The sequence below is a fragment of the Meleagris gallopavo genome, chromosome 2, assembly GCF_000146605.3.
Source record: "Meleagris gallopavo isolate NT-WF06-2002-E0010 breed Aviagen turkey brand Nicholas breeding stock chromosome 2, Turkey_5.1, whole genome shotgun sequence".
Lineage (NCBI taxonomy): Eukaryota > Metazoa > Chordata > Aves > Galliformes > Phasianidae > Meleagris > Meleagris gallopavo.
The window spans coordinates 49,530,170-49,557,783 of record NC_015012.2 but is presented as its reverse complement, the minus strand read 5'-3'; the positions used below and the strand labels follow the sequence as shown (position 1 = coordinate 49,557,783).

General features: G+C 36.9%; 1 protein-coding gene across 1 annotated transcript in view; it reads left to right on the top strand.

The window, feature by feature from the left end:
• Positions 1-1,069: 1,069 nt before the first annotated feature.
• The window catches only part of NOX3 (NADPH oxidase 3), a 40,646-nt gene continuing 14,101 nt past the window's right edge, over positions 1,070-27,614 (top strand). Inside the window, exons 1-10 of the mRNA XM_003204134.4 lie at positions 1,070-1,214; positions 1,881-1,976; positions 2,190-2,300; positions 3,805-3,889; positions 11,594-11,739; positions 14,683-14,864; positions 17,092-17,221; positions 20,373-20,465; positions 22,097-22,350; positions 25,591-25,753. Of these exons, the coding sequence (XP_003204182.1) occupies positions 1,170-1,214; positions 1,881-1,976; positions 2,190-2,300; positions 3,805-3,889; positions 11,594-11,739; positions 14,683-14,864; positions 17,092-17,221; positions 20,373-20,465; positions 22,097-22,350; positions 25,591-25,753 (1,305 nt within the window). The 5' untranslated portion in view covers positions 1,070-1,169. The remainder of the gene's footprint in view (positions 1,215-1,880; positions 1,977-2,189; positions 2,301-3,804; positions 3,890-11,593; positions 11,740-14,682; positions 14,865-17,091; positions 17,222-20,372; positions 20,466-22,096; positions 22,351-25,590; positions 25,754-27,614) is intronic.

Below are 27,614 nucleotides of genomic sequence, written 5' to 3'. Positions count from 1 at the left end.
TTTGCAGGTGGCTCATTAAATCCTCACTGGAGCAAACCTCTGAGGAAAGGAAGTATGTTGAACATCCTCTAGACAAACTTGGATGAATAGGAACATCTGGTTTTGTAAATAAAACAAATCCTGGAAAAATTCATGAGCCTTAGCCCTGGATAGTGTTTGTGTGTTGCATTTGGAAGAGCATTTTATTTCCTGAGTACCTTAAGAGTTGCCAAAGCCATCATTTTGCAGACAAAAAGTGGGAGCAGGATCAGGAGCAAATGAGAGCCAAAAGGAAGGCTGTGTGTGTCTAGCTGTGTGTGCAAGAAACAGACCTGGCTTCTCCCTAACCCTTCTGTGCTAAGACCTCTGAAACAGACATTCCCACCTCACCGATAATGGATGGATGCAGCTGTTGTTTGTGAAGCTTGACAGGGAAGACTAGAAGGAAATTACTTGTTGTCTCTCTCCTCCTAGCAGTGAGAGAAAGAGTGTTATACCCACAGTTACACCAAACTCTCTAAGCAGGACATTAACTGCTTATTTTATCTCCTCAGTCAACTGAGTGAAAAACAGTCATGCATTTCAATGTTATCGTAGTTGCAAGAAATTCAGAAGAATGTTATAGGGTCACACTTTATTCTGACATTTGTGAATCCTGACTGAGTGACTTTGACAATTCCAATAGGCTTTGTAGCAATTCTTCCCTCTTATATGCACATAAGGGATGCTCACTTTTGCTAATAAATGAATAGAGGTATCACAAAGAATCGTTATATACTGCTCAAACAGAAAATTGAAAGAAAAGCAAACAAACAAACAAAAAAAGCCATCACTACTACTACTACCAAAAAAAACCCCTACCACCACCAACAAAAAAATGCCAGTAAAAAAAAGAGAGCAATGTAATGACAGCATCTCTCATTTGCTGAACAATAATTTTGTAGAGAGGAAGTACTAGACGATAACCAGCATTTTATTTACACAGGTCATGAGACATGTCACTTGGGTGATCTGTTCTTGTCAGGAAGATTTTAATTAGAAAATTCTTGGAGGGCTCCTACTCCCACTACGTGCTTATTAACATCTAAAGACAAAAGGAGTTACTAGAAAAGCCTGAGGAATGGACAGAGAACTCAGGTTACACTGAAAGGCAAGACTTAGCTGCTGCTAGCATAGAAGAGACACTCAGAATGGCATGCTGGATTTTGAATGAAAAACTCTCAGTCCTATTATTAGTGAGTATATTTAGAGTTAAAATCTTAATTGGATATATATAAATATTTCAAGATTGTTAAAGGCATTTTATGGTTTGCTTATAGTAATACTCCCAAGCTAAATATAAAGCTTGCTATAAAATATTCAGCAACCTTTTTACAACTGGTCTTAAAAACAATTTAAAATCTTACTGTTTTATTTTTAATTATTTCTAAGTCTGTATACTTTAGACCTCAGATAAAAGGAAGAGAGGATTGGCATTGTAATTCAAATTATATTACGTATCATTTTCAGAGGTTTTGTTGAGATGGGTATGAAGGGTAGAGAAAGGAATTTCCCCAGTTTCTAACTCGCTCTGTTTCTGGAATTCTTTAATTTTAAATTTCATTGCCTTTTTAGACACTAGACTAAGCCTTGTGTTTAAGATCAAGTTTACCACCACACTGTAAATGTCATCTGTATCCTTTGCTGGGGACGTGGGGTTAGGGCTATAATCCTTCATTTGCTAACAGATAGCCTCATTCCAGCAGGCTTTTGTGATTTCTATCATCTGTGATCAAGAGATGCATTGCACACTGATTTTGAAGTATTTCTCAGATACTTTTCAAAACTATAATTATATCTAGCTTTATATGCATTAAAAAATATTCTTAGTTTCACTGATCTGCAGCCTATCTGCTTTGTAGTTGGTGTGGCTGGGCTTGAATTTATATCTGTTTATTGATACCTTCTGCTGGTATGAAGATGAAGATGCTTACATTTATACACGGATTATGCTGGGAGTAAGTATGAATTTGATTGTTAAAAGGCTACACAAGAAGAATGAACGTGTACTCTGATTTTATTCACATCTTTTTATGATAATTTTTTTTTTATGCTTAGCAGTAATTTTCTCATATAAAAGTATTGTGTTACTGTAGTGTTTTCTTCCTTATATTTTTTTATCTTCTGTTCCAAACTTGTAATCTAATTTCTTTATACTGTTATATGCACAGTCAACCTTGGCTTGGGCGAGAGCTTCTGCAACGTGCCTTAATTTTAACTGCATGTTAATCCTGTTACCAGTCAGTAGAAATCTTATTTCATTCTTAAGAGGAGCAAGTGCTGTAAGTACCATCTCTCAAATAGCCATATTATCCTCTCCTTTTCATTTCTGTAGTTCCACAACATCGTCCATATCAAATGAGTATCCCGCATAACTGTAAAGAGAAAATAAGTGAGAGGAAATGTACATATAAACATGTCACAAGTACAATAAGGAACATATCTAAGCCCTTTTGTCTGAGTAGACACCATTTAGTTTTTCCCTTCTTGTAAGCATGTGTTCCCTGTGTTTGAGTGGTCATCAGCTCAGAGGCATTTACATTAACCTTGGCATCACACATAGGAAGTACTTACGGCTTTATCTCTACTAGCTATAGTTTCAGCTTGCAGTGAGTTATGAGAATAAGAACTATTACAATACCAATATCATATGTTTGGATAAAAAATCACTGATGACTTCCCAACTCTAAGAACAACTGGAATTTAGAAATCACAGCATTAATTTATTTTACTGTCAGATGGTTCTTATTTTCAGTTCTGGTGGTTTTATTTCATCCTTTAAAGTACTATCATATTTCAGCCAGTCTTTAGACCAGGAATCATCACTGTTTTTTGACTATTTGAGTCCAATGGAGCTGAGAATTAAAAAAAAGTTCTGAATTTCTGAACTAATTTGTGAATTAATATAAAATATTTGCATGCCCAATTAAATACTGAGTAAGAACTTGGAGAAGTACTACACTTCTCACAGATTATCAGTATTTTGATTTTCTAAATAATATTCTGCACTAGGCAGGGAGCAACTTTTCTGGTTCCAGCATGGACAGAACAAGACTGGAACAAGTGCCCGTCAGAGGCCCATCATGGCACCCTGAGGTGCTCCAGATTTTTGGATGGTTTTATTACTTGGGAAGCAACATGATTACATGCCAGGATCTTTGGCATGGTACTGTGTCAGGCGAAGCAAGCAATCCAGCCAGCCAGCACATATTTCAGGGTCTGAGATGGGCCTGCAGGTGTTTCTGAGGTTCCTGCAGAGAGTGTTGGCTTTGGCTCACTGCAACCCAGCCCAGCCCCAGGTGGTCTCTGTGCAGAACCACTCGCTGCCCAGCACATCCGGTAACAGGAATAAGGCTCAGTATCACACAAGCATGCAAACACCTGAGACATAGTCTCACTATCCTAGTGTCTTCACTTCCTGAAAGCAATAAAAATGCTCTCATAGCAATTTCTGAGCTTGCAAGCAGCAATGGCCCAGCCTGGTTGTGAACACAGCCAGCTCTGGTGATCTTATTCCAGCAAATCAGTTATCAGCTCAGATAGCTGCTCAAGTGTCACAGACAAAAGCAGTTTTGCCCAATCTGAATTTGAGCCCTTACATAAGCTGAATAGTTTTAAGAAATCTTGGAGTGCTGTTAAACCAAAAACAGTTACTTAAGCACCAAAGTTAAGTTTGAACCAGAACTTCATTTTTAGATATACCGAATTCCTCTAACCTCCTTTCCAAAATGGAAATTGCAAGTAGTAATAGGAATGATATAAAACAACTTTTGCTTTTTTACCAAGTGCTGTGGAGGAGCACCAAGGAGGCAGCTTGACAAAAACATCGCGTTTCACAAGGTGGTTGCCTATGGAATAGCTGTAAATGCAAGTAAGCTTTTTTGTTGTTGTTGTTCTTTGCCTTTGAACTATTTTGAATTTCACAGTGATTCTGCATAATGTCATCAGCTCTGACATGTGCTATTTTAGTACTAGCATTTGATAACTGCATCTTTAAATAGGTCAGGAAGTCTCATTTCATTAACCATTTGTAATCCTTTCAACTTGGATAGTAACTATTGGTTGCCCGTTAGCTGATGTAACCAGCTTGCATGTTCTTAAATTTGGTTTCAATAACTTTCATTGTGCTCCTGAGAGCAGATTTCTGGAGAGATGAAATAGTGTTATAGACTGATTTCCTAAGGAAATGATACTTATGAGTTACACTGTTCATCTGCCCATTATTAAATCTTTTTCAATAAATTTTCAATCAGGTAATAAATTTCATCTGACTTTGAAACAAGTAGCTATCTCAAAACCATTAAATTCCTACATATTTTTAAAAAGTGGAATATAGATACAGAGTAAAGCTGCATCTTGAGATCTCAAGTTTTGTTTTCTGTTGGTCCCTTTGACTGGTCCCTGTTGATCATTTGCCTGGCTGGAACAAAGACATGACCCTTCTGTACCCCAGATGGTTAAAAGATCTGGGGGAAGAATGGAGCTTGGGGGAATTTAGAAGACACATGGGGAACAGGAGATAGTGTGGGGAAGAGCACTGTGAAGAGGAGGAACAAAAGGCAATATGAAAGACATAAGTGCATAGAGATGGGGAGGTATCTGGGAAGGTGGCATTGTTCTCTTAGAAAAAGTGATGGAGATGGAAGAGTTAATCAGGGTTATTTACAAGCAAAATACATTGGAGGGTAGAAGTATTTCCCCTAGGCTGGCTGTAAGGATGAATCTCAGTCCCAAAATACTTTGCAGTCTGTGTGTAGGAGCTGCTTTCCTTTGTGCATATGGGCGGTCAGTGTCCCCATATATTGAGGACAAACATATGGAGTTAGGATTACTGTCACAAACCAAAAAGTAAAATTTGTTCTTGTATATAGCATTAAAGAATTCAGAGCAGAAGGTGGGCAGATGAGAATATGCATCCTATAGTATATTATGATGGTTTACTTATCTGTCATATTCATTCTTTTATCAGAGTTCAGTTTCAGCATATAGCAGATTCCTATAGAACGGAACATTGCTTCTGTAATTAGCAAATCAACCCAGGAATGTAAACTAACCAGCTTCTACTTGGTGTATAATTTATAATGCTCCAAAAAGAAAGCAAAGCTGCACAAAGCTTTTATGTTTTTTGGTTCCACATTCATATAAAACGTTTCCTACTGCATTAAGGTGGACAATTTGAGAAGTAAAGTCTATTAGAAAAGGATTACTTTATGGCCTCAGTATTTCCAAGACAGAGACATAGAGCTGATATGAAATGACAGAAAGCATCGCTATTTAATTCTATAATTTCTAGGGAGAAAATAAGGAGTTGGGGTTTTTTTGTTTGTTTGGCTGGTTGTTGTTTTGTTTTGTTTGTTTGTTTTTTTGTCTTTGGTTGATTTGATTTGGTTTTGTTTTGGTTTCCAGAAGAAAAAATGGACAAATAGTTGATGAGATAATTGAAGAATAAAACAAAATACAGAGAAATTTGATTTAAAAAACGAAAACAAAACAAAACAAAAAAACATGCCAACTTAAAAAAACAGTTCTTCCCTAACAGAAAAGTGCAAAGAAAATATAGATTTTGGGAAAATGCTACATAATTGTGTAGTCAGTCTTGGGTAAAGAACGGCCAGAAACACGATTGTCTAGAATTAAATTTCAAATGTAAATAATGGAATGGAATGGAATGGAACGGAACGGAACGGAACGGAACGGAATAGAATAGAATAGAATAGAATAGAATAGAATAGAATAGAATAGAATAGAATAGAATAGAATCAATCTATAGCACATACAGTGAAAGAAAACTAGTATTCTCTCTTTTCAGAGAAAAAAATAGGTGCCCAGAGGTATATTGAGCCCCTTTTTAAAAAAAATGACAATGTTAAAATGATGTGTAAATAAATGCCATTTTTCTATCAACTGACACATTATTTAACCAAGTACTCCCTATATTTCTTTTTGTTATACAGAAGCATAGTCAACTCTTATTAGACTATTGCAATTTAGTAATTGTTAGTTAAGTGAATGTTCTCCCCTGTATGATCAATAGCCTAAATGTGGCAGCAAGAAGTTAAACCAATTTGCAGATCAGATCAGTAATCTTATCCTCACAATATAAAATTGTAGACTCCTTTATTATTAAAGTAACATGCATTCATCTCAGCTTGCCAGGTGGTGTTATTCCAGCATATTTATTTAATAGCATGCTAAAAATAGTCAGTGTGACACTAGTATTGTCTGACTTCTTGCAGTCAGCCTGCTCAGCTGAGGTGCGCATGGCCTTGGAAAAAGTCATCTGTGTCTTTAATTTTTCATCAACTCTAATACAAATCCAAGAGCAGGCTTTAATTGGTCAGGTCGTAAAGGAATATAATTAGAAACTAGTGGAAGAGGGAAGTTGGAGAGAGAAGAAAGGGTAAACAATGCTATCTATAATCAAGGGCATCATTGAAAATTCAGTAAAGGGAATTCTGCTTAGTTTGTTTTCCTGCATTCTGCATGCCTGTCTGTGATAAGAGCTGTCTGGGAGTTATTCACACACTAATAAATCTTCCTTATGGATCTGTAATTCTGCTGGAATAAAACCATTGTTTCATGCACTCCCAGTCTGATCAGTGCAAATCATTCTATATTTTCTAATTCCTAAAGAGGCTTTGCAGTTGAGAGCTGGTACCTAAAGACATCTACAAGAGATAGAAAATAACATTCTCTACAATTCCATTTTCTTACTACACTGTCTTTACTGTCATAAGAAAGTACGTTTGTACCTATCATAAAGTGGGCAGTGCTGGTGGTACTTTTTTACTTTGGCATACAGTGCATGTTTTGAAGAACAACCTATTTGTTGTATTGTTTTGATGCTTGCAGAAAAGTTATACAGATCCACTCCTGCAGCTGGTTGAATTAGGATGTGAATAAAGCTTAAGAAATTAAGGGACAGTAGGGGAAGGACAGTGGGTTGCTTTGTAATTAGTCTGCTTGGAATGGTGCTTTCTGCTCCTTACAAATTCCAGTAGCATGATTTTCATTAAAAATACACAAAATGCAGACAGAAATATGGAGGTGACAGGTTTGTTTGCCTTCTGACAAGCACTGAAAAATCTATAACTAGAAAAAAAAAAAAAAAAAAAACCCAAACAAGAAAACTTTCCACTTTCAAACATATTTGAACAGGGTTTGTAGGTGAAGGCTGTTGGTGGTCTGAGTAACTCCTTTGTGTAAAAAGTATCGAGTTTTCAGGAAAAAAAATTTGTTTAAATCTCACTTAGGTTTGTTTGTCACTACTGTAATTTTCACATAACCTGTGCATTTTTAATCCACAGAGAAAGCACAGAGCTGAACTGAGGGATCTATTTAACGAGAAATGGCATAAGGCAGTGGGTTGCAAAAGAATACATGTTTGGTCAGGGGCAGACTCATCTGTTCTCAGCTTAAGTTCTGGTATAGCTGTTCTCCTCACCATGAGCTGAAAGGTCTAGATTTGACCCTTTAATTTTACCATGATAAGCTGGTTAACCAAAATACTTGACTACCAGCTGCAAGCTTTTATTATTATCCTGTACAGGCATGCAGAAAAGGAGAGAGAAATCTTGTTCTCAGATAAACACATGCAATTCTTGTTTGGTTCAATGAGAGTTGTGCATGCTTCACTGATGGCACAATTGGCTGAATAAGACGAGCTAAATTGACCAGACTTTCAAGATAATTTAATTACATCTCTTTGTTTTTAAGAATATGTACAGTAAACACCATGCTCTAATAGCAGCCCTTTTCCTCCTCCACTCCTTCCAATAAAACCTTTTATTTGATCTCAGAGGTGGACCACATTAAACATCTCAGGGTCAAATACAAATTAATGCATATTAAGTGCTTCAGAGATTCCAGATGTTTTTAAAAACAACAGTTGAAATCCTTCAGTCTTCATGCTCAGATATAAAAAGAAAACTCTTTAAGTGATTGCACGATTTATTTTGTACTTTATATTTAGTCATGCAGAATGAGGAAAATATTGAACTGAAAATTCAATACTGAATACCTGAAACTTTGCTCTCACAGTTAGCTTATCTAAACAGTACAGGGAAAAACAAAACAAAGCAAAAAGATGACTTCAGCTACTGTAAATGCAGATTTCAGCAATTTGTACATAAGTTTTGAAATCGCTTGGTAAATTCTATACACTGTAGATGCAAAGAACCTTCAGAAAATGTACTTTAGGGATGTAAAATATTTTACCTAATGGGAACATATCCAGTGCCAGACTTTTTAGTCTGCTACAATTATTGAAAAAATGAACCACATTGAAAATGGAATTAGATCTTTGCATTACTCTTACCATCCAGCTATAATTCAGTTTTAGACTGCATCATTTTTTCCTGACAGCACAGAAAAACAACATCAGAAGCATTACGCTAATGACACTCAAGGCAAAATTTAAGATCACGGAATATTGGAGTAAACTGACATATTCAGTACGTTAGCTTGAATGTTAATATTTTTCAGTGTATCATTATATTGTATATGAAGAGTTACCACAGAATAGCTTGAAAGCAAGACCTATCCTGTTCATTCTGGGAGTCTCCCAACTCTTGTAATACCTTCCACCTGCTACATAAAGCTGGAGAGAATATTATCCAGAAGGGAAGATTTCCAAAGAAGATTGTGGGATGCTGTTTCCGTTGACAGTAACATTTACAGTAAAGCAGAACAATATACAGTTGGACAAAACAGTGTATTTTAATAGCTTGCAGAAAAAAAAACTCACTGGGTTAAGTTGAAGAAAACAAATTCCTTCTTCCAGGGAAATCTGGCAACATGATTACCTTCTGTAAATCTTAGGCTAGAGGTCTTCTTGAGAAATGAAGTCCGTTCAACCCATACAATTATTTTTTTGATCAGGATGACAAATACTTTGCCAAGGAATATGGAAGAAACTACTATCTCATCTCACTTTCAGCACTCAGCATGTAGCAGATAGCACTCGGTTTCCTGTCAATGCTGACACAACTAGAATTTGTACAAACCATGTGCAATCCCACACTTTGAGGAAAGTGCAAGATTTCATAGCTTAACAACAGAAATGTCTTCATTTTGCATGAAGATTTCACAGTGTGCCATATCCATTTTTTACAAACCTACGTGAATTAAAGTAAGTTATGCCATGAATACAGATTGAAACCTCCAAATCTAGTCAGTGTTGCTACTCTAAATGAGCAAGTGTAGCACAAAACTTATAGTTTATGTGTTTCAGGGAACTGTGTTGGTAAAATAAAGGCTAAGGATTCAAACTGTGTAAAATACATTTGACCCCGAAGCTGTGGTGAATATTTATACCATGTCAGAGTTAGAGAATGACAGAATGGTTTGGACTGGGTGACACCTTAAAGCCCATCCAGTTCCCATCTCCTGTCATGGGCAGGTTTGCCACTCATTAGATCAGGCTACCCAGGGCTCCATCCAAACTGGCCTTGACCACCTCTGGAGATGGGGCATCCACAGCTTCTCGGGACAGAGATGGGTTATAAAGCACTTTATATGCATTTGAATTCAGTCTCCATCTTGATGAAGCTATTCTGGTTTGCATAAATTTATTATTAACTGGTCCAAAAATTCAGAAAAAATTGTGTAAAAAAATTTTGTACTGTGGGTACTCAGTTTATTCACTTCAAATGTCCATGCCAATAAATAACTGATTATTGTAATTAAAGGTTTCATCAGGAAATGGTTCACAAGAGAATAACCAGTCAGCCTAGTCACTAGGACAGATACTTTGGTTTAAGTTCCTACTTTAAGTTACTTATAATAAGTATTTTAAAAAATGTCTTTCATTCAAAAATGACTCACCCAGTGAGTGCCTAAACATGGGGCAATGAGATAGAGCAGGTGAAAAGAAATGGTGGGAAGAGTACCTAAAGCTAACATTGTGTTTTGTGTGAAGTGTAACTTGACAGTCAACAAAAGTACATTTGCTGCTCTAGAAGGATCATATCAGAACTGAGTGGAAATAACCTCTTTCCAGCCTGGACAGATGGACTAAGATGCTATTGGAGAACAGAGTGCGATCTTTCACTTTTTTTTGCACAGTCTACTTTTAAGTACTTCCATGTTCTGCATTCTTCCTTGACTTGTGTTCCCATGACCACAGCCCTCTCCACATGTCATTTAGGAACCACAGAGAATAAGAGAGCTCACTAAATGGATCTAAAGGACAAAAATCCTTAAACAGTTAAGCCAGCCTTTTTAGCTATGATTACTTAATGACTAGTACAGTAAGGCATTACTCTTGCGCAAGGAATAACAAAAAAGAAAAAAAAAAGAAAGGAAAAGTAAAAAAGTAAAAAACAAACAAACAAAAACGAAAAAGTAAAAAGAAAATAAAAACGAAAAAAAGGAAAAAAGGGAAAAAGGAAAAAAAAAAGGAAAAAGAACAAGAAAAAGACAAATGAAATAGAATAGAGAACAAAAATAAAAAAAAAGAAGAAAGAAAAGAAAGGAAAGAAGAAAAAATCTTCTTTTGATTCTTCAGGGAAGCAGGTGATACTTGGTTTATTACCAATATTGCTTTTTATAAGGTTTTTTAAATGGTCAGGGACAGGAACAGATAAAGCCTGAAGGAGTGATGATGACAGAAAGATAATTATAAAACCTTGAAATAGTGTATCGTAATAGCGCTTCTGTAAACATCTAATTGTTTTTCATTGTTGGTTTTCATCCTTCAGTATTAGATTTTTGCATTAATTGCACCTTTCCTGTAAGGGATTTTAAAATCTGTCATACCGAAAACTGTGAAAATCTGCACCTAGTTTGCTTATGATTTTATCTATGCTAACCAGTAATAAAACAAAGGTTTTATTCCCTCTTTTATCAATTTTCCACTTGGAAAAAGGATTATGAGGAAGTTCACTTATGCATTTTTTTAAACTAGTCACTTCCTATCCCTTTGGGGATCGTGCTAGAAGTAGAAGTAATGGACGCTGCTGAGGACAAATCAGAGCTAACTCTATGATTCAGACCTTTTCCTTAAAATCAGAGTTCCTGTGTGATGCTCAGGCTCCACCAGCATATTGTGATGCTATATCCAGTTGTGGACAGGGGAAGATTTTGAAAGCATCTCTTAAATCTCTCCTGTGCAAATCTATGCCTAAAATGGACTAGTTAGTGTCCTATGTAACAATATTAGACCTTGGCATATATTAGAATATTCATGAAAAAAAAAAAGGAAAAAAAAAAGAAAACAACAACTGCAAACAAAAGTGGATTTTTATAAATTTTCTTTTAACACTTTAAAACCCGAGGTAAACAGCTTTATCTCAATTCTCAAATGGTTGCCTTGGATAACACTGAAGCCTGCAGGGCACTCAATTGTAAACATGCAACCCTGCAGCTGTTGTCTCTGGTTTGAACCAGTTGCTACACATTGAACATACATCAGATAAAATTTTCCTTTTGCTGTCGATTTACTCTGTTCAAAGCTCTCAATTTATGCACAAGCTTTTGAAATAGTCAAGTAGTGTGTGTTTAACAGAGCTGCTTCTGGGCACTGAGGATACATACGAGCATGTCTGTAATCTTGTGCCTCTCTTCCCTCATGTAGCCATCCACATTGTTGCCCACTTGATCAATATAGAGCGGTACCATAACAGCCAGTCAAAGGAAGCAGGGGGGCTGAGGAATAAACTTTCTGGCCTTGGCAAGAGGCCAAATGAAAGCTACTTGAACCCAATCAGGACCTATGAAACGGTAAGTTGTCATTTTTGGTTTTCTTCATGTAAAAAATTTTCCTCTGTGGATCCTACTGTCAGGAAAACTATATTTCAAAGCCTTTTAACCAAAGCAATAAGGTGCTGCCAGAGTTAACCTCAATTTCAGCTGAAAACACTTACTCAGAGCTGCATTTTCAGATTATTTAGCTCAAAGTAACGCCTATCGTATTTTAATTAGTTTGCCAGGAGACAAGTAGGGGGGAAGGCTAAGGGGACTCATAAACTGTAGACAGTGAAACAAACCTGCAAGGAATTCTAAAAATTAAAATAAACTGTAAATATATGGAGCAAACACAACTTCTTTCTAGAAAGAAACAACAATTGAACAGCAGTAACACACAACATTGCTTTCACTGTTGCTATTTGTCTCTCCCCATGGGATATCTTCGATATCTTTCCAGTTTGAAGATTGCTTCTGCCCTGTTACCGAGTGGGACTGCCAAAGGAAGATCACATCCAACAGCACCCAAAGGCTTGCTAACTAGGGGATGCAATGTATGGGGAAGCCAGGGATAGTGTGTGCAGGACTATGCATAACTCTGTCCTGCAAATGAATGACTCTACTTACCTTGGGGAAATAATGATAATGTGCATCTCATTTATTTCTTAGGGTACCTTGTAACAGCATGGCTAAAGACCTAGATTCTTTGCAATACTCACAAGATACAGAAAAACACAGCAATTCTGCAATGCATGCATGTAAAACACACAGAAGTTGCTCAGCTTTATTCCTTACACTATTCGTGAGACACTATATGCCTTTTTATATATAGTCTTATATGCTGTTTTGTACTCTCGGGCTACACAAGCCTCTAGTAAGACTCCCACATGTAATGTTTCTACATCTGAGGAAATTCCCACATACCCAGCTTGTGGTGAAGGCTTCTTAAAGACCATGGAGTGGGTCCTTTCAATCAGAAACGAAGTGAGATGATGGCTGGGCAATCAACAGTAGTCTTTCATAGTACTTTTCATTAGAAGGCATTTTGTCCCATTTTTTTCTCCGTTCTTCTCCAGTTTAAATGTGACTTTTGCATCTTTCTAAACAAACAAATAAACAGTTATCAAGTTTCAAGAAAAACAAGCAAATTAATGGTCTCAAAATTATTAGTATACAGAAGCTTGGATGTTAGCATTGACAAAGTAACCAGAGCAGAACAGTGAGCAAGGACCGAGCTGTGTCACCTCTGAATAGCTGGTACCCACACTCACCACATGCATGTGAAATGTTTCTCCAGAACAGAGCAGAACTCACAGTACTGAATGGCAACCCACTGCCTTCCAGTGTGCATTTTTTTCTCTGCTAAGCCTTCCCATAGTGATACAATTGAGAGGTAGGCTTCTAATTAACATTAAGATCCTAAATATCCTTGAAAAAGAAAGCTAGCATTGTGAGAGATTTTATCCAGATTTCTCATAGTAACATGCCCCACAATTACTTGCTGATTTACAGCCTAGATTATACTCTAACCTCTAATATTTATATTTATCTCCCACTTGTGTTTCAATAGCTATACTTAGAATTAATAAATTATGAGGGAAAGCAAAGCGAAGATTGCTTCTAACTTCAGAAAGTTCTGAGAGCAACAGCTTAGATTTCCTTTTCAATTCCATTGTAACCCTAGAGTAGAAATGTACTAAGAGCTTTTGACATTTCTCCTTGTTTCATCTCAACATTCAAACTAGACAGTGTAGTGGAAGTGTTCAAAATATCACCTAGATCAATCCTGTTAATATGTAGAAGGGTCTGAGCACACTCTTCACAGGCACCAATTTGAAAATGTGCTGTGGGCAGTCAAGTGTGCATATTTGAAAGGATGATTTTACTGTAAAAAGTGACAGTAAAAATGACATTGTGGAATTTTATCACCTCTAGCATTTCCATATCAGATGAGTGCAATATACAAATACAATGTGGATTTTACTTCTACTGTACTAGTAGCTATAGAACCAATTCATGATCCAGCAGGCATTCTCTGTTTCCTCCTTCCTGAACATCAGCCCTAAAAAAAGAGATATACACTTTGCAGGCCAAGTGGAGGCTTTATTTACACTCTGCTGGCATATTTAGCTTGAGTTTCATCTTGCATGTGAGATTCTTACTGCTGTTCTTCATGATTTGCACTTTACAACTGAGATCAGCATCTGACTGTTGTGTTCAAAATATGTCTTCATTCTCACTTCAGTCTATTTTAGTGAATTTAGACAGATGTAACAGACCTCTGCTGATGTCTGTGAGTCACGAACAAGAAGGAACATGCTCTGGCCCAGAATATTAATGTAAAGATGTGAAAATAAACACGTATTTCAAAAACTAAATATTATCCTGTGATGTACAGGTAAATGTAAGGAACATGCAAATAAGATATGCTACTTAGGTAAGTGAGAGTATGCCATTTTTATACACCACTAAAGGACTGCAAAAATCTTTGAGGTAAAATAAGCACAAAACAGACCCACACATTCCAAGTGACTTAGCACCTCACTTTATCATCCTCCCATGAATAACACAATTGGTAGAGCTGTTTTGGTTATTACATTTGTAAGCTTAATCTTCTTTCTCATCTGTTTCCTTTTTTCTTCTGAGATGCTTTTACATAAGATAAACAGGTAAAAGTACTACTGGGACTGCCTGATTTCCCTCCTTTCAATTCCTCAAACAAATAAGTGGCAGTGAACATTTATAAATCTGTATGGGATAAGCCCAATCAGAAATAGAACAGGTGGATGATTTTCCATGCTTTTGTGAAATGAAATTGAGGTTTGTCTTGCCTAAGAGTCTTGTTCTGATTTTGTTCCTATTCTGAAAATGTAACATAAAATTTGATTTAATATATAATAGTAAGCACAGTGACATTATTAACAAAGTAAAAATGCTACTATGAACAACAATATTAGTAACAATGTATGTTTACTCTAGAACATAACAGGAGAGGCACTGACCACCATAGCTGGAGTAACAGGAGTTATGATAACTGTGGCTTTTGTTCTGATCGTGACTTCATCCACAGAGCTCATCAGAAGGTCGTGCTATGAGGTGTTCTGGTATACCCACCACCTCTTTGTGGTTTTCTTTATTGGTTTAATAATCCATGGTACAGGGTAAGTACCTGCATGAACTATACGAGGTACGTGTACACAGTCTGAGATAAACACAGTCCAAATCTTTCACTCTGTGCCTTTATAATAACAAACTGTTGAAATCTTTGCTTGGAGACAGGATGCAAAATGAAAATCTTTTGAGATTAGTACATACCACTTCTCCAAGGACTTTTCTGTGTTTTCTGTTTTTTCTTTCAAACATTCTTCTGCTATCTCCCTATCATATGATTTGCAGAATCAACACATTCAGGCTGAAGGAACTTCCATCTCTGAGAACTGGGGGCATTACAGATCAATTTTTTATTGGCTCCAATTAATAAGGAATACTCCTTAATTTCATAGCTCTTGTAAGGCATTTTTTTCAAGAGAGTTTGTACAAGCTTGCTAAGCTTCCTACACTTATGCACTTCCCTTAATTTTCCTTTATCTTCCCTCTTCAAAAGTGTTACTATGAACATCTAGCAGTGCATATACATGCTCATTTTAATTCAGATAAGGCGTGTAATTTTGAGGCAAATCTTACAATCCTTCTCCCTATGTTTTGGTTCATATTATTGCACAACATTAGACTGTACAATGTAGAGTGATTGTAGATGAAACTATACCAACAGTTTTGTCTCTGTGTTCATGAGACCAGTGTAGACCTAGTCCTAAGTCTTTGGTAACTCCCAAGTGCGCACAGAGGGTTAGGCCCTCAGCGAAAAGTGCTTTGCTCTTTTCCTGCCAACTACCTGGTGTACACATGGCCTGAAGCTATACTAATACTTTACACATGTCACAATATCTTTTTTACATCTGTTTCATAAAACATTCACATAGTGTTGACCGCCTCTGAAGTATGTACAGACCATTGTTCTTTGACACATGGGAACTTCTTAGCCCACTGCATTGTGTTCACACCTACTCCTTTGAGGTGCATGGAGTTATCATAAGACAGATAACAGGCTGGCACTATGCTTTATACTGTTACTTTCCTCACTTCCTTTTCTGTTATTTGAGACCTGCTACATTTAGTTTGACCTTGAAGGGCTCCTGAAATTGGCCCAATTGATTAGTCCCAAGATTCAGAGGCACAGCTGCAAATAAATGCTGTAAACTGTATCCTGGTCTGATTAAAAAACATTTCTTAATTCTCCCCTTTAAATCTGTAAGGATCCAATTTCAAGCAACTATGAAGAACCCTTCGGAAGTCTTTGGTTTGTGTGCTCCCTCTGCCTAGACAGCTGATTGACACTCCTTGAGGGGACACTTATTTAGCAGTATCTAGTAGGATTAGATGAATCTAGTGCTTTCACCAAGAGGGAAGTGCACTGCCACAGAGCAGCTCTTGCTGCCCCAATACATCTCTACAACCCCATTTGTGAAAAGGAGACAAAAATCAAGGTTTCATCCACTTCGCATCTCTCCCTCCTTTTCAGGTGACTGCACAAAAGCAACAGCTCACTCAAGCCTTCTTTTCTGTCTTCAGTCTAAACTGGTGGCAGCTGGTGATACTGTCACATAAAAGAAGGCAGCACTTGTCTCTTGTAAGACAAATAGGTAGGACAGGCTTATGTTGTAAAGTCAAAGTGAGAATGGAAGGGAAAATTCAAAGAAATCATGTGAAACAAACAGCGTTTCTCATAAAAATCTTACTTCTCTACCCACAGTAAAAACCAGCTGAAACACATTAAAACTGAGCAGTCGAGACTGATATGTTTGGAAAAATCACATCCTTAACAATCTCAGAAGTAAAGAACTTAGAATTTAATATGTTTAGAAAGCACACATCTTATTACAGTCCTCCAACTTTATTTGCAGCTTTTAAAAATGCATTTAGAAAGCAGCAAAGGAAAGAGAAGGTCTGTCTCCATTAAAGTTTATTGTTTTTCTAAACAGTGCCAGATGGTCAAATATAGAGGAGGTCAGTGTGTCTGCTCCAAAGAACTTGGAAATCATTCTGATTTTGTCACAGAAAATAGAACATACATTTTCTTTGAAACAGCTTCATTTTCACTCTTCATTTGCACTGGTGTGTACCAATACTATAATGAATTTCTTGCACTTGGTTGAAAAGTCATGGCAAACATAAAGGAAACATGAAGAGAGTAGAGTAGAATAGTCTTGAAATAACCTGTTTTTGAATGTCAGTTGCCTCCATGTCTGCATTCAAGTACTAATACGAAACATACACATGTCCAGAGATATTACAAAGAGGTGTGTTCTTGACAAATGTTTTTGTTTTAAGTCAGCTAGTTCGGGGTCAGACACCTCACAGTCTGCTGCTTCACAACATCACTTACTGTAAAGAACACTACTTGGAATGGGAGAAAACCACTCAGTGCCCTTTGCCGCAGTTTTCTGGTAACAAACCTGTGGTAAGAGTGATGTTTGTCTTCTGCTTTCAGCTTAATATTCTTTCTTGAGAGGCCATGTGTCTGTCATAGGGAGTGAGGAGGCTGCAGTGTATGATGCTAGTGACTGGCACTCAGTGTCATGTTTTGAGAGTAATTGCCCATTTCTCTTCTGTGACCTCCCTCTGTGCACTGAAAAGACACTGATCCCTACCTCCTACCTAATCTGTATAGACAGATACAGATGGAGAGATATTTGTAAAAGCTTGGTGTTTATAATGATAGTTAATACTTCTGGAAGATTCTTTAGTAAGAATCAGCACTCCTTTTTATTTCAGAATTGGCCTCTATTTGTGTTTTGGTTGGTTAATTGAGTTTTGTTACTTTTTTCCCTTTTTTTGTGGGTTTTGTGTTTTGTTGGCGGTTGTGGGTTTGTTTTTTTATTACATTTTGTTTTTATTGTTTAGCATCAGCAATAGCCTTGATGTGCTCATCTCACTGCACAAATATGGTCTCTAGGTAAAAAATTTTTAAGAGTAGAGATACAGAAAATGCAGTGAAACAGGAGAGATAGAGATGCAAATTATTATTATTATTTTAACTAATAGTGCTTTAATATTAATAGCCTAATTACTAAGGGGGACTAAACCGAAGATAAGATTATGTCCTTGCTTTGGGGCACATACCTCCTATCATCCAGCCTTGATGTCTTAAGTTAGGTAAAACGGAGAGAATTTGAAACAATAAATTATAAAAGGCAGGAAAAATGTGCCACAGAAGGGTGGTTTCACTGCAACAAGATTGCAAATCCACAGGGGGTAATTAAATAGCAGATTTGTACAGTGTGTCAGATGTCTAGCATCTAAACAAGATCATTTAACATTTACAGTTCAAGATTTAGCTTGCTCATATGCAAGTTTTTGTTGTTTCTTCCAGAAAGAGAAAGCTTATGAAAAGATACCTTAATGTAAAGGAGAAAAAAATTAGCATTCAGTATCTTGCAGCTCTGTTAATGGCTGACATAGATTTTTCTTAAACTAAACTATTGTTAGCCACTACTCAAACTGAATATTAATGAGAAAATGATGCCTCTCTAAAAATTTCAGCTACAGTGTCGCCATAAAAATCAATAGGTGGCTGCACAATGTGAATACAGACACAAACTTGCTTCCAACAGCATGCCTTGACATTCATTATCATAAAGCTAACTGGAGAGAACTTCCATTTCTCCATGTTAAACCTACTTTGCCACACTTTCCTGCATACCCAAGGCCATGCTTGCAAAGTCACATTAAATGAATTGTGATAATACCGTATGGTACATCAATTGTCTGTAAGAACTGGGCTTTGCTGGATGAGTGCTGTGCAATGGTGTCATGCCTGCAAGCCTCAATCGGCAAAAATCCATTCAGAGGCTCAGAGGATGTGGCAGCACCAGCAAGACAAGGATTTAGAATTGGGACAAAGGGACAGCCTTGTGCACGTGCAGCTGGGATTGTGCAATGTAGCACTGGAGCACACACTCTCCTGGCCTCAGGTATGCTGAGGCAGATGGGTCCCCCCTCAGCCATCTACACCTGCTTCCTGCCTTCATGTCTTTGCCCATCTCCTCCCACTGAGGGTGTTTAAGCATTTCTTTTACACCCAGTGTATCTGAACTTTTATCCTCATAGTGCCTACCATATCGTCACCGTGCTGACTTAGTTCATTCTCATCAGAGGAGGAAACACCACCTGGGCAGGAATACAGATGCTCTGATCAAATGGCAGGAGCTGTGTTGTCTAGTGGCACAGCCCTCCTGGTAGATGCCTCATTGTCCCAAACCAGCCATGAGATATTTTGGATTGAAAGCTCTGTTGCAGAGAAGAAGTGTCACATTTGAAATCTTAGCTTAGCTGTCACATTAGAGAAACTGTAGCCTTACCATTCCTGTCACGTGCTTTTATTTACAGGTAGCACAAATGGAAGGGAGGAAAAACAGGTCTCATCATTATTGTGCCTTGATGTATGCTAATATATTCAAGATGTGTGAGATTACCCACTGTGCAGAGACACCTGTAGTATTTGGGGACAACCGATGTGTTGAGTTTCTGCTTTAGCTCAGAGTCTCCTGGCTTATACTAGTTTCTTCCTATTATTAAATCATGACTTTTTTAAATTTAATTTTCAAGACTTAAACTTGGGAAATTGCTGCTCCATCTTCTTATCACTTTCTAAGGAAGCCACATAATTTTACAGCTTGCTTCTCATAAAAGATACTTTATATTCCCTGTTACTCAGCTTATGGGGAAAAGTCAATGTTTCAATAAGTAAAGTTACTCTTGATAGGCACATCACTGAAGAGTCCTCAGATGGCTAAAATGCATTGTACTGCAATAAAACTGTATCTCGTAGGGAAAAAAAAAAAAAAGAAGGGAAAAACAAAACACATAAAAAGCACCTACTTCATTTATCTGTTATTCCAAAGATTCAATTACATCTAATTACCTAAGCTATTGCCATAGTACATCTCTGTACTATGCTAATATTCTTAAATAGCCTGAATAGCCAAGAACTTTGTACTGTTCTGGTGGTCCACAACAAGTAGAACAATCCTCTGCAACACTTAAAGTAAGAGCTAGCTAATGGATTAAATAGAATTATATCCCATTTCTCTAATTGAATATTTGAGATTTAATGTTTTCACATGTAATTTCAAAAAACTCACAGCTGACAATACGATACACTCCTATCTGACCCATCTGGATTATTCTAGATTTTGAAGAGAAAAAAAGAGTAAGTAAGCCTATGATGGGTGATATTATAATATGCATCTATATGTCTTCAGGTCCAATTATGTTTATAATTAACTCCTAAACAGATTAATCCTTTTGCTTCATAGTAAGAATGGATATTAAGGGACTCTTCTTGGCCGGAATACAGATGGATATTAGCAATGCTTTTGGACTGTGTCTGTGACAGAGTCCCATATGTCCATTCCATGAGAACATTAGAATTGCTTCAGAATTGCAACAGAAATACTCTTGTGAGAAAGACAAATGGAAAAAAAAAAAAAATCACAAAAGAGAAAGCAAATACTTACATTTTACGCTAACTTCAGATTTAAACAGTGAATGCAACATAATTTTGTTGAAGTTGAAAAAAATATTCTTTTTTAATATTAAACTTTCTACAGGCTTGGAAATGGGTTGTGAGTCCTGTGGTGCTGTATATCTGTGAAAGAATTGTTAGATTCTGGAGATTTCAACAGGAGGTAGTCATTACTAAGGTATGTAGCACAGTTGCATGTTTGCGTAAAAAGAAAGTGATGCCACTGCGTTACTTTTCCCCTCTTATAGACATCCACTCCACATTATGATCTTATTTTTCACCTCCAGATTCAACTGTTCTTCCATCACTACTATGGTTTCAGCCAGGTATTGATTTTAGTTTTGCATTTGTTCCGATAGCAAGTCCATAAGAATATTCCATATGGGACCAAATTTGATTAATGAACTACCAGACTCACAAAGCTCCACCATCACAGCACACACCTCTGCACAGACACCATTTCTTTTTGCAGAACTTAAATGCAACTTAGACTGGAGTAAATGGCACAGAGGCCCTCAACTTCATCAGGATATGGTTTTTACTATCAAATCTGAAGGCTTCCAAGGAGATTAAGGGCTTTATTATCAGGCAGCACAAATAGTCAAAATGTCATTGATACCAGCACAAGTCTGACAAATTTGTCCCAGTTGTAAATATCTTTGTGTGCTAAGGATCTGTTTAATTCACAGCAGAGTGAATTGGGGCTGTTGGAGAAGCGAAGTCCATGCGTATCAAGCCAATGATCAGAAGGAGGCTTATCTTATGTGAGGGAAAAGCATGCAGGGTAAATTATGCTGCTGATTTCACAGGGTGACTGCGATCTTAGCATCTCAGTATGCCATGCGCGACACAAAACTGCCTGCTAAGCTGAGATTACCTCTTAATAAAAGTATGCTAGGATTGAACTCCACCAAGCCTGTTTCATCTTGCCAAATCAATAGTAATCCTATACATACATACAAGTTAGTTGTGCTACATGTGAGTAAAACTGGAAAAATATTCCATTCTGTCAAGGACCAATTTTGCATTGGGTGCCACAGAATCACAGAACTGTGGGGGCTGGAAAGGACCTCTAGAGATCATCAAGCCCAGCCACTCTGCAAAGCAGGCTCCAACAGCTGCACAGGTAGGCATCCAGGCGGGTCTTGAATATCTCCAGAGAAGGAGATTCCACAGCCTCCCTGAGCAGCCTGTTCCAGTTCTCTGTCACCCTCACTGTGAAGAATTTCCTTCACACATCAGTGCAGAACTTCCTGTGCTCAAGTTCATGGCCACGTCCCCTTGTCCTGTCCCCACAGACTGCTGAAAAGAGGTTAGCCATGTCCCCTTTACTTGCACATTTAAGATATTTATAAAAATTAATAAGAGCACCTCTTAGTCTTCTCAAGGCTGAACAAACTGAGGATGCTCAGCCTTTCCTCATAAGAGGGGTACTCCAGGCCATTTATTATTTTCATGGCCTTCTGCTAGTCTCTTTCCAGGAGATCCCTGCAAAGTCTTTTGCAAAAGCTTCCATATTAGGAAAAAGTTGACAAAACATTGATTTGCTAAAGACTTCACTTTGCATCTTACGACTCATAAAGAGAGCTGCCAGGTATTATACAATGTATATACTCTCAAATTATCGGACAGCAACAGCACTACAGTATAAAGTTTAGATAATTATCTATAGATACTTAAACATGACTGTGCATCCCAATTTTAATTAACTTAAGCTCAAGTACAGATGATTAATAAGTCATCAGCAGTTCAATGAAAATGGTTATTCTTCTCACAGAAAATTAAGTAAAACCTTTTACTATATTTCAGGTGGTGACACATTCCTCTGGAGTCCTAGAGCTTCACATGAAGAAGCATGGCTTTAAAATGGAAGCGGGTCAGTATATCTTTCTGCAGTGCTCATCAATCTCACCATTGGAGTGGCACCCCTTCACCCTCACCTCAGCTCCTGAGGAAGACTTCTTCAGTGTTCACATCAGGGTAGCTGGGGACTGGACTGCAGCCCTCTTCAAGGCTTTTGGAGCAGAGGAGAAAGCTTTCAAGGAGTTGTGGATGTTACCAAGGTTTGAATATCAAACAGTACATTTTAAAGAGTTAATTTTACATTTAAAAATAAATTTTAACATTTTAATTAATTTTGTGACTGTTCTTTGTGGCACAGATCATAGATCATAGTCCAAGGTTCAGAAATATGCCATTATGCTAAAATAAAAACAAAACAAAACCCCTACAAATAAAATCAGTCAGGAACTTAGGCCAGTGGCAATCATGAAAACCCAATGAATAATCCAAGTCCAAGTCTATATATATGTACGCACATACATATTATTATTTACATCTCTGCCATCTGTATCTGTAGACATCACTTTTGATATACGGATAATTGCAAACTGAATTAAAACAACACTAAAAACTATTTGCTAGCTATTTTTCTGAACGTTTCCTTTCTGACAGCACCCATCATGTACCACCCAAATGCTCAATTTATCCCTTCGGGTTACTCAAATAATTTGTGGCTACAGAGGCCTCTGCCTGAGCCTCACTTCTTTTCATCAGTCTCCCTCAACTCAGTCCTAATACATAAAGGTTATCAGCACTCAAGTTCTATCTTGTGACATCTTAATCCAAGCAAAATGTTGATCTTTCATTGTTGAAAGTCAGAAGGGCTCAGCTGAAGTTAATACAGCCATTCAGACTTACATCTGCTGAATATCTGGCTCTAAACCAGATAGATTCAAACCATTTAGAAACTTGTGGTCATAGGGGGGATTTTCAGCACAGGAAACAGTCCAGTACAGGATCATTTCTATTACAGTGGAATGCTTAGGACTTAACACTGAAGGAGCTATTTCTACCTCAGAAAATTGCTTTTGATGAGGTGGTTCTAGTGAAACCAAATAGCAAAAGGTAAAACTATTTTATGTAATTTAGTGGTACTTGGATGCTAAAGAACATTCCTCTAAAAAGCTTATGAACACCATCAAGCTTCAGAGGCGTACCAGACTGCGGAGGCAGAGAAGAAAATGTGCAGTTCTTGCTTTACGTCAGTTAATAAGAATTAGAAATGAAAGCTGTGCCTTTGTAAAAGGCAGCTGGAAAGAGAATTTTGCTGTTTCAGTAGAATAGGAGCAAAAATGACCCACAATGACTGACATCCAGAGTAAAGAGGGAGAAAGAGGAAACCATCATCAAATGTTGCTGGCCACAATGCAAAACTGAAATAAACAGCAATGTCATATATAAAGACTCTTTTTTATAATTTTGTTAGTCTGCCTAATGCCATAACTGAGTTGATTTCTTGCAACATAATAAAAAGAATCTTTCAATAGTTAAGCTAGCAATAAAGAAAAAACAAGTCTTTTTCACAGCTTTGAGTATATAAAGATAAACAACAAACTGGTGGCTGTAATTCAAAAATAACATTTAGCAGAAACCAAGCAAAAGATGGAAGTTGTATAGCAACTGAATAATAAGGTAAGGTTCTAAAAATAAAATATGCATATTGCAATTAATAAAGGAAGATCAAAATAAAATATGCATCTATCTTAAACAGACAGGTAATCCAAAGCATATCTAGGAATAGTCTATATCTCTATTTTTGAATCCTCTTTTGGCATATTAAAATGCAGTATTTTGTTTGTTGTTGTTGGTTTGTTTTTTTTTTTGGTCACTATTTAACTACCTTCCTACATTCCTGCACCTTTTCTAGATCAAATGAATGGGTTGTATAGCTTTCTTTCTCTTTCCTTGCTTTCTCTGAGTCTTTGCATTAGGCTAATTTCTATAGCTGTGGCACAGAAATGCATTCAAACCAATGATGGGATCTCTGTCATCTGATGATTTACGAATAGATGGACTAGACAAATATTTGTAAGGAATTAATTAAATGTAGTTGATCTTGTTTTATAGCATGCAGACAGATTAAATAATCTCTTGAAATTCTTTCAAGATCTATTTCTTCTCAGTCAACTAACAATGAGAATTGATACCAAGACCACACTGATCTATGTAGAACATTTATTTTAAAGTAGTTCTTTGACTCTTTACATGTATGCTCTTAATTCTGAGTGCACAAAAAGGACAGGGCTGGACAATAATTTGTCTAAGGATATATTCTAAAAATAGTTTATTTTGTTTTTGTTTGAGACCAGATTTTCAAAAGTTATCTCTGAGTTGTTGTTTCATTTGCTACATCACACTTGCAGAAATTAAAATGAGCCATGTGACAAGTACAAATGAAAGAGAAAATGTTTGCTATTTGAGGCACATTTTGGGAAAGCAACAATTGGTTTTCAGATCCATTGTGTCCATATATTTGTTTATACCATTGTTTAGTGATTTTCCTTTCCTTTCCTGTTAAAACACTTAATTGTTTCTATGTCTGGATATTTTTTCATACTATTGAAACTGAACTTTTAAGATCATTGGTGCAAAAGAAGAAAAGCACAAAACAACAGAAATCTGAAAGGAGAAAAATACTTTTTTTCCTGCACTTGCTGATGGATAACAAAACAGTCTTCTGAAGCACTTATACTATCTAAAGATAGACTGGACAGAGCACTCCAAAGCACAGCATGTATTTATATTCCACGTGGTAATGGAATTAATCTGATTATTTAATGATCTTTTTCATCTCTAATGTTGTTCAAAATGAATGCTTTAGCATCAGTAATATTGATTATAAAGGCTAGCAATATAAACAAATGTTTTTCTTTACAACTTCTCCTCTGTGTCAGATACTAAGTACAGTATTACTGCCAAAAATATATTTCTGAAATACTGATTGTTCTGCAAGAGCTGAGAAAATACTAGTTTCCTTGCATATGCCTACCTTTTTCTTGCTTTCTCTTTTATGGAGAACTTTTCAAATTAATTAATATAATCAGTTTGTCTTTACTTTGATATATACAATGCAGAAAATAAAGCTCTAAAACAGGATGCTTTTCAGTAATTTGTAATTAAATATGCAAATTCCACAGCTAAATTTGGACATGCAATTATATGACTAATCACATTTCAGAAAGCCAGAAAATTGCAATTGCATGCTTAAATAGATGGCCAGGCCCCAAACCCACATGGGTGTTCTTGTTCTCTTGTTTCAGAGAAAAACAGTTGCTTTGCTATTAAGTGACACCCAATGAAAATTAAATGTGTTTGCATGGGTTATTCCTGTGCCAGCTTAGTCACAGAGTTCTTTTATTTTAACAGAAGTTCTGTTTTCAAAACATGTAGCCCAACAAATTTTTAACCTTTCTACTGCTTTATATGTTGCTGATTCTTGACTAAATGTTTTGTTGCTGTAGATTGGTTGTGGATGGACCATATGGATCTGCAACCACAGATGTTTTTCGCTATGGAGTGAGTGTGTGCATTGCAGCCGGGATAGGAGTCACGCCATTTGCCTCTATTTTAAAATCCATTTGGTACAAGTGCTGCAATCCTCACACAGTATTGGTGCTGCAGAAGGTAAGTGGGAAAGTTTATCACTCTATTAAAAAGTTCCACAAATAAATCTATTTTGCCAGGTTGCAGAGACAATTCAGAGTTGGAGACTCACTCGAGTGCTTTATCTTGCCATCAGATGCACTCAATCACTCTCCAGCTGCCTCAGGAACTGTTCTGTGGCAGGTTTTCCCAATTTCCCTGTTATTTCCTGAGGAATAAGGCAGCCCAAGTTGCATTAGTTTTAGTAAAAGCTGAAGAATCATAATCGTACTTGGAGACAAATACATAATAACTCTCATATGTAGACACATAGACAGAGCTCAAAGATAAACTGTCCCCTCTCCTACAAAATGAATCCTGTGAGGTCATCTCAGAGAGCACTGAGGGCAATGCTGCTCTATGCCCAGGTGTAGGTCTCATGCAGGCCCTTGGGATACCAGTCTTGACCCAGAATGCTGCTTTCAGCACCCATCAGCTGCTTTTCTCACCCTGCAGATCTGAAGGAATGAAAAAAGGCATTTAAGATCTGAATGAGATTCATATATCAAGATGTATATTTCTGCCTGCAAACCACTTTAATTATTTTCTCAAAAAGAATACATTGGAAGCTGTAAGGAATGGATGGCACCAATGAAGCTAACATACTCTTGATGTACTCACCTGTTATACATCTTCTGCTAAGGATGGATGAGGCACTACTGAGGGAGGACAGGTGAAGGAGAGATACTCAGTGAGGCAGGGCGAGGGATAAGAAGATAACAAAAAAAAAAAAAAAAGCTTTAAGCATGTTCTTCTCTATCCGTCATGGCTACTGATATGTTGCAGACCTTTTCTTTCAGCTTCCTTTAGTTGGTTTTCCAACATTAAAGCTGAATCAGAAATTGCTCAGCATCACGCATTTAAGGACAGATATCTGAGAGGGTCAGTACATATGGAGCTGATTGCAGGACCAAGGGGCTGATCTTTTTAAATAAAAAAGTGTTAAAACTAGCTTCTTAATGACAAGCTGCCACTATGAAAGCATCTGGGATTTCAGTAACTGAGGACAGGTTCAGATTGCCAGGGGGGATTTTTGAGGCAGAAAAAAACACTGAGAAAAGAGGGAAATGAGGGAAATAAAAATGAAAATATGAGCTAGATGTAAAAAGAAGTGTACTTGCAAATGTTTGCGTTGTATCAGAATGATCATTCTACTGGAAGGAGTTCTACGAGCATATGCTTGTTATATATGTGCATTATATATGTTATTTATATGTGCATGTAAAAACATTATTATTATCATTGCTGTTGTTATCTTAAGGGGAAAAGATGTGAATTTAACTGCACACTGAGTGTATAGTATACCTCAGGATTTATAGCTGCGAGAGAATCTTGGGCAAATGTGCCTACAAGGAAAAGCATGGTGCATTCTTCCAGAGCTTTCTGCTATAGAGTTTGGTTTTCTTGAATTCATGTGAAATACAAAAGTATAATGATTTCTGTATGTCCTTTATCTATATCTTGGTTCCCTCATTGGTGCGGTGGGAATAGTGATGCTTATTTTTCAGAGGTGTTATGAGGCTTAGCTACACTGGTGTTTGTAAAGTATTTTGAAAGCCTAGATGAAAGGTACTGGGGAAGTTCACAGCGTTCCTTAAAAAATTTAGTGGTCATCTTAGTGAGAGCGATTAATCTCATGGTAGCTCAACATTTTTTTCCCCTTGGTTAAAATCTTCCACTTGTACTATAATTACAAATAGTTTAATCTCCCACAAAGTATTCAGCGCTCTCTTTCTGCTGAGTACCATAGAAATGTCTACTAAGGAAATAAATAAAAGTTTGTGGATATTTTTTTTTTTTAACAACTTAGTTTTGATTTGAGTATAGCTATCATTACGCTTAT